Below are 12276 nucleotides of genomic sequence, written 5' to 3'. Positions count from 1 at the left end.
GTCTATATATTAAATATTTTGAGGGGAAAATTGAAGCATCGGCAAAGGCAAGAATATGAAAGTCAAAAGCTATACTATCTACATAGAGTCTAGACAGTTTAGTTTTTAGTCCCCGTACGTTCTGATAGGCCAGAGTTAGGGACGAAATTAGTTTTTTGACTCGCCAACAGGTGCAGACGAGCCGGAAGGAACGTTATTCACAGAGGCAGGTAGCAAGCTAATCGGAGGCCGATTCTTCTTTTTTATTGTATACTCTTTTACAACAAGGTGTTCCGGCCAAAAATCTTTATGACATATTTGGCCAAAAAGATCTGGGGAAACACCTATTTTAAAGGACGAAATGTCCCGAGTATATGAAAAACGGAACTTTTCCACAGCAATGTTTGGTGCTTGAAGTAGTATTGGGATCAAGCCTCAAAATAAAAATTTGCTTTTTGGGTGGAACTACGACAAGGGAACTAGGAATACTAAGCAGCCAGCACTTTACTAGCTCCTCTTGTAACTACTTTATTGGCAATATTCCTGGAAACGGATGTTTGCCCGGACGGTTTGGAAACTACAACCGATATCGTGTTAGTAGGTGGGATACTGTCTCCAGGGGAAATGGGAAGAGACTCTACACCTGCCAAAGCCGGACTCCTAAACGATATCAGCTGCTGTACAGTTGGTGACATAGGGTCAATGTCGAAAGCCGGAACTGGTAGAGACGAATGTGCCGACGGACTGAGGGACGCGCCATGAAACCCGCCAGAAACGATCTCTCTCTGAGCGGCACTTTTTGTTTTGTTTTAAAATTTTTTTTTGTCAAGCGCTTTGCATTGACTCATTCGTGTGACGCTCTCAAATGAGTGTCGCGTAAAGAGTAATACGATTTTTGGTCTCACAAAGAGTCTCAACAAAAGACAGTTCGACTAAAAAACTCAACAGAAATGATCTTTGCCTACCGTGTACATGTAAATACACACATACATACATATACATATACGCATCAATCGATTGATCGCGATCGCGTGTGTTTACCCATACATTTTCAATTTTCTTCATTTAACTCTAGCAATCGATCAGTGTTTGACTTGAGCGAAATGAAAACAGAAATGACTGTCTCGATCAGAGCGCGAGCGAGCAGTCAGTCGCGACAAGAACAGTTTCTGTCTGAGTCTTTATTATTGTGTCAGTCAAAGACACTTATTTGCAGACAATGGAAAAGTGTCAACAGTTATTTGCGAGCTATGGTAAATTGAGAGCGCGGGTGGGTGCAAAAAATAGAACGAAATCAAAAACTAAGCACCGCGACCCTATAAAGTATATATATTCTTGACAGCCGAGTCGATCTAGCCATTTCCGTCTGTCCGTATGAACACCCAGATTACGAAGACTGTAAAAGCGAGTTTATTTCAAATTTCTGCCACGACCCTTGCCGCCCCCGCAATTTAAAAAAAGTGTTATTCTCAAAGACTATTCTAGCTAGAGATACCATATTTGGAATGCTTAGTAAAAGCGCAGATTGTGTATGTAAAAAACTCGATTATCTCCCGTATTTGTCAACCTTATGCAATCGAATTTGGCACACTTGAATTTGATACTAATATCCAGCAAAAAGCATGTGAAAATGCATTTGTTTAATAAAATTGAAATATTTGCTTTACTGGTGTTTGGTATACCTAAGTCGGCGAGACGACTTACTTTATTTAGAACAGTTGCCGCATAGCAGCGTTTGCAAAGGCGAACTAGTTTATGATAAACTTTTGCTGCCAATACTGGTCCCTGACGCCATTAATACGCTCAAGACATTGTTTGGACGCCTGGAACAAATACTCGATCGATCGACAAAATGAAAAAATAAACGTTCACAAGAATTAACTAGAATCCATCGTAGATATGTCAAAGTTTTAAGAACCTTTCAGGCAATAAAGAGCTCATAGATCTTCAACGAATCGATTTGCTCATTGTAAATTTGCTTTTCATTAGTGGATCGACAATTTAAATGTAGTTGTGCCTGCAAATCGTCAAAAGTCACAACATGATAAATAAACTCAACTAACAATTAGCTTACCAAGCTTCACTCACATTCAAGATAATCGCATTGCTATTTAGATCATCGTAAAATAAGTAAAAAATTATAAACAAAAATTATTTTAAAGAAACAAATTTATTTATTTCAAAATTTTAAAATTTTCGCACAAAATGAAAACAACAGGTGAAGGATAGAAACCGACCTAAATTTGCTCCAAAAGGAAAAGGAAAAGTTTAATCAACAAGTGTTTGCCCAAAAGAAAAATAAAAACAGAAACCAGATTTCGACCGCTGAAATTTCCATACCCTTGAATTTTCTTTCTGCTGAAAATTGAACAATGGTTTGGTATAAAAATAGAGATCATCATATGTGTATAGCAGCCGATGAATAAAAGTATGATATGGTCGAATATTCTTTCTCATTTTTACAGGGCATAAGAATTAGAAAGGCTAAAAGGAAGTGAACAAATTGTGAGAAACAAAAAGGATCATCTGATGGAAGCAAACTGCAAATATCAAAGAAGTTAAATTCGGCTATGCCGAAGTTTATATACCCTTGCAGTCCTTGACAATAATAATTTCACATGTTCAAAATTAGTTTTCTGCAACTCAATTCATTAATATACAAACAAAACAATTTTACTCTTCATACTATGTACAAATTGTTCTTCTTCTTCCCTCATTCCCTAAGCAAAGCAACGCACGCATACACATACAGTTTATGTAGCGTTGCGTCTGTGTGTGTATGCATGTGCTCTGTTGATTTGATGATGACGTAGTAGGCAGCAAGCAGAGCTGCCGGCAGCGATTGAACCGATTTATATAGACTGTAACTTGTGTTCTATTTATCCGATCAGGGTCAAATTTTGGGATCTGAGATTTTATATCAAATTCTATTATATTGGTAAATTTCATGGGGATACTCCAATTTTTGCAAAAATGTTTGTTCCAGAGTTATATGATATAGTAGTCCGATCCCAAAGATTTTCATACTTTATCTCACCCGGGTAAAAAAAAGCTCCCAAAAAAAATTTCATCCCGATAGCTCTTAAGATGGCTGAGTAAAACGCGTACGCACCGACGGACAGACGGACATGGCTATATCGACTTAGCTTCTCATGCTGATCAAGAATATATATACTTTATGGGGTCGGAAACGTCTCCTTCTGTGCGTTACAAACATCTGACCAATTTTATAATACCCTCTGCAAGGGTATAAAAAAGCATTGGAAAAACAAAATGTCGCAAAATTAAAGAAAATAAATTGAATAAAATTATTTTGCCTCATTATTTGAAAATAAAATGGAATTTATATAACATAACATGGCTTTATTGGTTGGGATGCCAACTTGTCAGAATAGGAAGTACAATGGATTGTACTCATTGCGCAACATGAGGGCGTAAGCTGAAGTGCACCTGGACGCAGATTGTAAAATTTTTGAAGGATGACAAGCAAAAGTAAACTTTAGTCTGCACACAAGTGCTGTTGGAATCCTCATCCTGCAATAGGAAAAGAAATGTTAATTTGAAACATAATTGAATTTATATTTCATACAAACCTGGGTGAACGCCGCAGGATCTTGGATGCTTCGATCTGGCATATTTGCCAGATCTACAGCCATCGTCCTGGCGGGTCGAACCACACTTGTTGTTCCAGTTTGGGCACTGTACGCATTTTCGGCGTACAGCACCCAATCGGTTGCGTCGGCCACCTCCTTTGACCCGACCAACCTCGCCCGCTTCTCCCGGATTCCGATAAGGCACCGGTCATCCCTCTTGCACTGTCTAGAGTGAATCGTCATTCCCTTCTGTCCCTTCGGGCGGAAAACATTACACTTTGTGCAAGTGTTGTTCCTCCGGTCGAGGCAATCCGGGCCGTGTTCCACAAAGTCCGTCAAACATCTGAATCTTTGTCCACATAAGGCACAGATGTGCTTCTGGCTAATGAATATTCTAAACGTATCTTCAGGCACCTTGTAGATCGGTGGTGTTGGAACCTGTACCACTGGTTCCTGTGGCAGAGGTTCCACTGGCTGTGGTTCCAATACCACTGGTTCCTGTGGCAGAGGTTCCACTGGCTGTGGTTCCAATACCACAGGAACCTTTGGGACAGGTTCCACTTTCCGTGGTTCCGATATCACCGGAATCGGTGCAGATTCCAATGTCATTGGTCCCAGTATTATAGGCTCCAGGATCACGGATTCCATGATCGCTGGATCCACAAACACTGGAACCTGTGGCATTGCAACCTGCACCGATTGCACATGTTCCGCCTTTGCCTTCCGGTCCTGTTGGGAGAAAGAAAAATTTGAAAAATTAGAATGGGAAACTTAGATGGAAACTTCTACTATGCCGAAGTTTTTATACCCTTGCAGTAATTTTGGAATTACGTTCACTGCAACGGACGGACAGACGGACATTATCGACTCAGCTTCTCAGGTGATCAAGAATATATACTTTATGGGGTCGGAAATTTACGTACCTCCGCAATTCGATTAAATGCTTCTCTGGTGAGTGCAATCTGCTCCTTCAGAGTCGAAACGGCACCCTCCGAAACTCCACGGAGCACTTCTATGACATTTGCAGTCTGGAAAAAGCACCATAAGTAAAACAGCTTACAATGTAAACTCTCGAAATACTTACATTGCGGTTAGCCTCCAGTGCCAGTTGCACAATCCGTTTGGTTTCCTTGGACATCTGGAAAAAAAGATAGGAGGTGTATAAATAAAAATAAAAATAAATACGAGAAGAATTTACAAAATAACTTGCCTTCTCATTTGTGCGCCAAAAATTAAAGACCGTTACAATTTTCAGCTGCCGGTCACGCCGCAAGTTGCAATTTCAACTTTCGAACGAAATTGGAATACTGGAATTGGAATTCATTGTTTCTTTGTATTTTTGAATTGTGCTTTTTTATTTTATTTTTTCGGACAACAAGAATTACTCTTAAATGCTTACAAAAATACTAACTCTAATACCCCATCTAACACTAAATTATTTTCACTTACATTTCTAATTTTTCCTAAATTAAAATATTCCCTAGAAGTGCTTAAAACTATTTTCCCAAACCCTTCTAATCTTATATTGGAAACATGCGACAAAGAGATGTGTCTGCTGTCGCCCAAGGATCCAAACTTCCTGTTTGCTCCATCAATCCTTTGGACGACAGCTCGTAGAGACCTCTTCTCCGCACGATAGTGCTCCTCCAGGTCCGCTGGAACACCGACATCGCAATCCTCTATTGCTGTGAGGTTTGCGATGTCCAGCGGCCTGAAGTATACCTGACACAATGTGTCATCCATGTGCCCGTCATGTTTGAGCATTACTTCATTGAAATGATAGTAATCCCAAACAAATGGGACTTTGTGATTTACAAAATATTTTCGCACTCTCACATTAATTGGATTGCCATCAACGACAAAGCAAACCAAATTAGTTGATATGTGTACGTCTTTTATAAATTTTAACAATTTTTTGATTAACTCTATGATTGTCTCGGCGCTTACATACTCGTCCATAGTATGGACAACGTTGCAGTATAGAATGCTCCTTTTGGAGCCATCGAGCGCCACTGCCATCGTTGATAATATTTTGACAATATTGCCAACCCGCGCCTTTTTCGATGAGGTACCGGCTTCTTCATCTCCGGGATTATTTTGAATCTGTAATTCGAAATAATGTTTATTTATAAATTTTTTGTTTTTTTGAAATGCCTGAAAACCTACCAATGGGGCAAAAACAATTCATCAATGCTTATAAAATAAGCCTTGTCCATAAATTCGTCAAGCGAATTGAAATTCTCCAGTATCCTTTCCTCCACATTTTCCTTGAATTTTTCAGAATACTGCTGAAATTCCTGAAGTCCTTCCTCAATTTTTGGATACGGAATTCTCCTCAGAACCGCAATTTCTGAAGGAGAAACATTAAATCTTAAGCTTGCCATTTTCTTGGTTATTGAGTTTTTATTCTTATTTTCCTTTTATTTCATAGTTCATCAATTTCAAAAAGCCCGACTTTCATCTCCCTTTTATTTAAATTTTAGTAAATCGAAATTCCTCCCAACTCAATTGGAAGTTCAATTTCCACACTTTTTCGCATCTCAATTGAATAAGGAGAACAAAGCAGAAATGCAATCACCCAATGAAAAGGAATCAAAACAAAACCAACAACCATAAGCTCTTCTTCTTGAAATTTTAGCAATTTTGTCAAATTTTTTGTAAGAAAGAAGAAGATTTTACATTTTGATAAGTTTTCTCTTGTATTTATTCTAACAAATTTCAGATCTTTCCTATTTTTGCAGACAAGAGACAATGGAGGATAATTCTTTGCCCTCGTTTGGAGAGACTTTCTGGAAAATAGATAAACGAGGTAAAATAAGGCATGAAACTTGCATCGATTTCATTTATTTACAACATTTAAAACAGATTGAAGCTAATTAATGAGAGTTTATTCATTTTTGCGCCACCAAATCTGCCAGGGACTTATTCCTGTTCCTATTCACACTGGCGGAATCGGGAATCTTTGGCATCGTTGCCATTTTTGTGTCGGATAGAACTAATTTAATTACTTAATTAAATTTTTTTTTTTTTAATTTTTAAAAGTAAGACAGGACAATGTATCCAAAATATGGACAAATATTGTTATAAATTAAGACACCATCTCATCATTGAGAATACGAATTCCTCGCTGTATCGAGGGATGTGGAAAGAAGATCGGCCTTAAAAAAATTTACTCCAAAAGATACATATCAAAATATTGTAAAAAATATAAGAAGCTTAGATTTTTTAAAATTACCGCCACTGTCCCGATAACATTCATAATTTTCCAACACTAATCTCGTCCTAAGGGCGCGAGTAAAACTCCTAAGGGTGCGAGTAATAGTTTGAAAAGCATTCAAAAATACTATTTAAGAAGCACTGTACACTGTCTGCAGTTTGAAGGCAGCTGAAACCAATATGCAGTTTGAAAAACGTCGGGAATGACCTGAAGTTTGAAATGTATTGAAAATTAAGTAAAATACAAAAAAAAAATAAAAAACAAAAATTCCATTTCTCCTCAATCAATCAATTGTCTTTCAGTCTAAATAAAAGTTAACCAATATGAGTCTATTAAAAACCAAACCGTTTGTTTCTATGCGATCAAATTAGGAAACTTAATATGTATAAATTATTGACAAAACTTTAGCTTGACAAAAAATAAAAATAGCACACTGAGCGGCTCAAGGCACACCCACATACATACATACATACATGAAAAACAACACACAATCAAACATTAGCACCCGCCCCCACCATCCGGTACCAGTCGGCACAATCATTTCTAACTAAAGCTGGTCAGTGACGTCACAAGTGTGGGTTGTCGACTTAAATCTGTGGTTGGCCAAATATGGTTGTTGTTGGCATTGATTCAATGACTATGTATGTATGTAGAGAAATCTCTAATTTTAACAGATGTTCAGATTTTTGTGGCAAGAAGAAATTTCTTTCGAATGAATCTTGAGATTTCTTGGAAAACGTAATGGATTTGTGTAAGAGTCTAAGCAAATTCATTTTGCACGGCCTAAAATGGCAATTTTTCATACCAGGTGCAGGCAACATAACCTCAACACTGCATATAAATTTATACCTGCATCTCCTGCCGGTTTCTTGAAAATTCGATAGCATCTGCCGGCGACAAGCCGGTTTACCAAGGCCTCAATGTACATAAGTGAAAAATCAACCCCCACAGCTGTGTATGCTCTCATACATACAAACTGTATGTGTGAATTAGAGGTGAAGTCATCATGGCATGATTTTCTAGCTGAGTTGGCCTCAAAAACGATGAGTCATCCATGCCACAACGAAAAAATAAATCCATAAAAGTACTATATGTATGCATGAACAGCAAGTTCTCCACTTGCATTGTGTACAGTCCCGTCAAAAACTTGCCACATGCAGAGCGAGTGCAGCAATGCTTTCCCCACAATTTAAAAATAGAAAGCTATCCATTGGAATGGAGCCGAGAAGTTCAGTGAACTTCCGCTGTAATTTCGAGATGCATATAGCTGAGGGGATGTGGGAAATATGGATAGTAAAAAGACAGATATTCTTAAGATTTTCCACTGCTTTAAAGGTCAGCTGATTTTTTTTTATTTCCTTGTACACTTTTCAACGCTGACTGTGTTGTGTGTATGTAGTCGATTACCACAGTAAAATACTTTTAGTGTAAAAACAGTGAACATTTGTTTTTTTTTTTTTTCGTAAATGAAGCGTAAGCATTAGATTCGACGTATTTCGACGCCCACTAATGACGCTTCGTCCCATTAATGCTGCGGGGATCTCTAGTACTCCTCAGCTCCCTCACCCTCGCCATCGCCAGAGTCCATGCCAACCTCCTCGTAATCCTTCTCGAGGGCAGCCAAATCCTCACGAGCTTCGGAGAATTCACCTTCCTCCATACCCTCTCCCACATACCAGTGGACGAAAGCACGCTTGGCGTACATCAAATCGAACTTGTGATCCAAACGAGCCCAGGCCTCGGCAATGGCGGTGGTGTTGGACAACATGCAGACAGCACGTTGAACCTTGGCCAAATCGCCACCAGGCACCACAGTGGGGGGCTGATAGTTGATGCCAACCTTGAATCCAGTGGGACACCAGTCGACGAACTGGATGGTGCGCTTGGTCTTGATGGTGGCAATAGCGGCATTCACATCCTTGGGCACAACATCACCACGGTACAACATGCAGCAGGCCATGTACTTGCCGTGACGGGGATCGCACTTGACCATCTGGTTGGCTGGCTCGAAGCAGGCGTTGGTGATCTCAGCCACCGACAACTGCTCGTGGTAGGCCTTCTCAGCTGAGATGACTGGAGCGTAGGTGACCAGTGGGAAATGGATACGTGGGTAGGGCACCAAGTTGGTCTGGAATTCAGTCAAATCCACATTGAGGGCACCGTCGAAACGCAGAGAGGCGGTGATTGAGGACACAATTTGGCCAATCAAACGATTCAAGTTTGTGTATGTGGGACGCTCAATGTCCAAGTTGCGGCGGCAGATATCATAGATGGCCTCGTTGTCGACCATGAAGGCGCAGTCAGAGTGCTCCAGAGTGGTGTGGGTAGTCAAAATGGAGTTATAGGGCTCAACCACAGCGGTGGAGACCTGGGGAGCTGGGTAGATGGCGAACTCCAGCTTGGACTTCTTACCGTAATCAACGGAAAGACGCTCCATCAACAGGGAGGTGAAACCAGAGCCAGTACCGCCACCGAAAGAGTGGAAGATGAGGAAGCCCTGGAGACCAGTGCACTGATCAGCCAATTTACGGATGCGATCCAAGACTAGATCAACAATTTCCTTGCCAATGGTGTAATGACCACGGGCATAGTTGTTGGCAGCATCCTCCTTGCCAGTGATCAATTGCTCGGGATGGAACAACTGACGGTATGTACCAGTACGGACCTCATCGACCACAGTAGGTTCCAGATCGACGAAAACGGCACGGGGAACGTGCTTGCCGGCTCCAGTCTCGCTGAAGAAGGTGTTGAACGAATCGTCGCCACCGCCCACAGTCTTGTCAGAGGGCATCTGACCATCGGGCTGGATTCCATGCTCCAGGCAGTACAACTCCCAGCAGGCATTACCAATCTGGACACCAGCTTGGCCAACATGGATAGAGATACATTCACGCTGTAAATTAGAAGGATGAGAAAAAAAGTTCATTAATCGATGGCTCCTACATATACACAAATGGAAAAAAAAAAATCAATAGACCGCGCCCTATTGCATTGCGGACCTGAATGCGGCATAGTCATGTGTGCGAGCGAGACAACAGTATGGTTTGCCATTTCTTAAATGAAATTGCCGACACGTTGCAAATCTTTTCCTCAATTGTAAAAGTTAAAGGAGAAAAAGAAAGTTACTAGAATGACTTGCAAATTCCAAGAATTTCCCAAATCACACCTAGCATCTTTCTGTTATTCCTCACGGCCTTCCAATTTCCTTTACATGACGTCATCCTATGATGCCATCAAGTCGGCCATTTTGCTAGCCGCAGCTTGTTTTTTCTTTTTCTTTTCTTTTAGTACTTACCATATTGAAGGTTTTTTTAGTTTTTCACTCGCGACAAACGGGAATAAAAGTATTCACAAATTTTTTATTTTTTTTAGAGCAGTTAAAAACTTCTATATCGGCTTGTGGCTGCGTTCAATTGTGCCGGCTATGAGGCTTTCACAAACGTAGTACAAATCGAAATGGTGAAATTTTCCGCCCGGGCTGCTTTTTATACCCTCGGTGACGCCTGGTTTTCCACGCCTGCTAAGGAAAAAAAAGTGTTGCTAAATACCGTGCTGTTAACACGCTGTTAACACACTGTTTAAATAGTGGGAGGTCTGAAGAATAGTGGCAAAAAATAGTGGGAACCGAAAAACCGCTCGAACATTTTGAGTAAACGCGCGAACATGTTCGAGTTCGTGAGTAAAACGCTCGAACATGTTCGAGTTCGTGAGTAAAACGCGCGGGAGTAAAAATTGTTTCAATTCCAATATTTCAATATTGTGTTTGTGTTTCAATTCCCATATTCCGTAAGTGTTTGTGTTTCAATTCCATTATTCCATAGTGTGTTTGTGTTTAAATTCCCATATTCCATATGTGTTTGTGTTTCAATTCTATTATTCCAATTGAAATGGGAGAAAATTTGAAATGTAATCAAAAGGGAGGTAAAAGTCTAGCTTTTTGAAATTGATGAAGATTATTAAAAGAACAAACCACAATCAAAAGAATTTTGAAGATGGCAAGCTTAAAATGCAATGTGGAATCAAAAATACTTTAATCAAAACCAGTACAAACAAATTTCTAAATTTTTATCTTTACAAATATGAAAGTTAGAAAATGTCTCTTAAAAAATTGGACAACTTTTCAAATTTGTAAGCTTATAAGTTTAAAAATTAGAAATTTGCTCTGATTCCTTTAAAATCTGGATCATTTTTCAAATTTCTGGTCTATATTTTTTCCCTCTATTCAATCCAGTCTGCCGCCATCGGAGCTCTTCAGGTAAGAGAATTTGGTGTAATTTTATATTGAATTTTTTTCGTTTTGTTCTTTCCTTTTTAGGAAGCATTTGAGGCCTATTTGGTATGATTGTTTGAGGACACCAATTTGTGCGCAATTCATGCCAAACGTGTCACTATTATGCCTAATATCCTTAGGCAGCTTTCCAGACGTATTCGCGGAGAGCGCGCCTAAATTGTGCGTCTTCGTCATCGTCATCTGCAATGGTCGCCATCTTTAATTGGAAAAATGGTAACAAGAAAAACAGAAAAATCGAAGCAGCGGCTCTTCATTCACAAAAAACATGCGTCAAGCGGAGGCGGGTGGAGTTGGTTGGGTCAGAGGAGATGGCCAAATCGACGGATTGGCCAGCCTATGCAGCAAGCGTATTCGCGCTGGTCAAGCCAACTACACCAGGACGATTTAAGTGTGATACTGTAAAGACGATGGCAGTGGCGTTGCCGAATACGCCGCAAGCATTATTTGACGCTTGCATGACGTTCACAGAGGTTAGTATAAATGAAACTAAATTTTAATTGCATATCACATTTAAATTTGTAATCCAATTGCAGGAGGAACATGCCCAGAGCCAATCGTCCGCGTTAAGAAGATTTAGTTTAAGTCAAGAAAACTGTACCGAATTGAAAATAACCTTTTTTTTTTTATTGTTTTATCTTATTATTATTTTATCATTTAAGTGTGATACTGTAAATGTAAATGCCTGTTTTTTTCCTTTATTTAAATAGTTTAGACTTAATATTAGAGTTTAGACTTACATATACATATATGTAGACTTAATACAACTATAGAGAAACGTAAGAGAAAGTTTAGAGAACGAAAACACAAGCGAAAAGTGAAAGAATGTAGACAATTTTAGTGTAACTATTTACAACTATTTCTAAATAAAAAAAATTTCAAGGTTTTGACCCCTCTTTTTTCTTGCCTTGTAATTTTAAGAAATATAATAAACTTATAAATAAGTTTCAAAAAAATATAAGATAATTTTTCCTTATTCATTCTCAAATATTAAATACAAAAGCAGTCCTCGGTAGATGAGTTGTCTAATTGTAAGCAGAAGGCCTTAGTTGCAAGTGCTTGTAAAATATAGTTAGGTTGATAGTGTCCAACTACATCCTATACTTATAATAATAATATAAAATACTAAAATATTAAATTAAATTAAATATATGTAAATACAGTTGGACCTCGATTATCCGGCCACCCCATTAACCGGG

General features: G+C 39.2%; 1 protein-coding gene across 1 annotated transcript; it reads right to left on the bottom strand.

The window, feature by feature from the left end:
• Positions 1 to 8097: 8097 nt before the first annotated feature.
• Positions 8098 to 10253, bottom strand: alphaTub84B (alpha-Tubulin at 84B). Its single transcript, XM_068295957.1, has 2 exons — positions 10085 to 10253; positions 8098 to 9682 (listed from the first exon to the last, which is right to left on the bottom strand). The coding sequence occupies exons 1-2, from the start codon at positions 10085 to 10087 to the stop codon at positions 8333 to 8335; spliced, it is 1353 nt and encodes a 450-aa protein (XP_068152058.1). The 5' UTR covers positions 10088 to 10253; the 3' UTR covers positions 8098 to 8332.
• Between the last annotated feature and the right edge of the window lie 2023 nt (positions 10254 to 12276).

The sequence above is a fragment of the Drosophila tropicalis genome, unplaced genomic scaffold, assembly GCF_018151085.1.
Source record: "Drosophila tropicalis isolate 14030-0801.00 unplaced genomic scaffold, ASM1815108v1 contig_859, whole genome shotgun sequence".
In the NCBI taxonomy this organism is placed as follows: domain Eukaryota; kingdom Metazoa; phylum Arthropoda; class Insecta; order Diptera; family Drosophilidae; genus Drosophila; species Drosophila tropicalis.
This window is presented reverse-complemented; position numbering and strand designations above follow the sequence as displayed.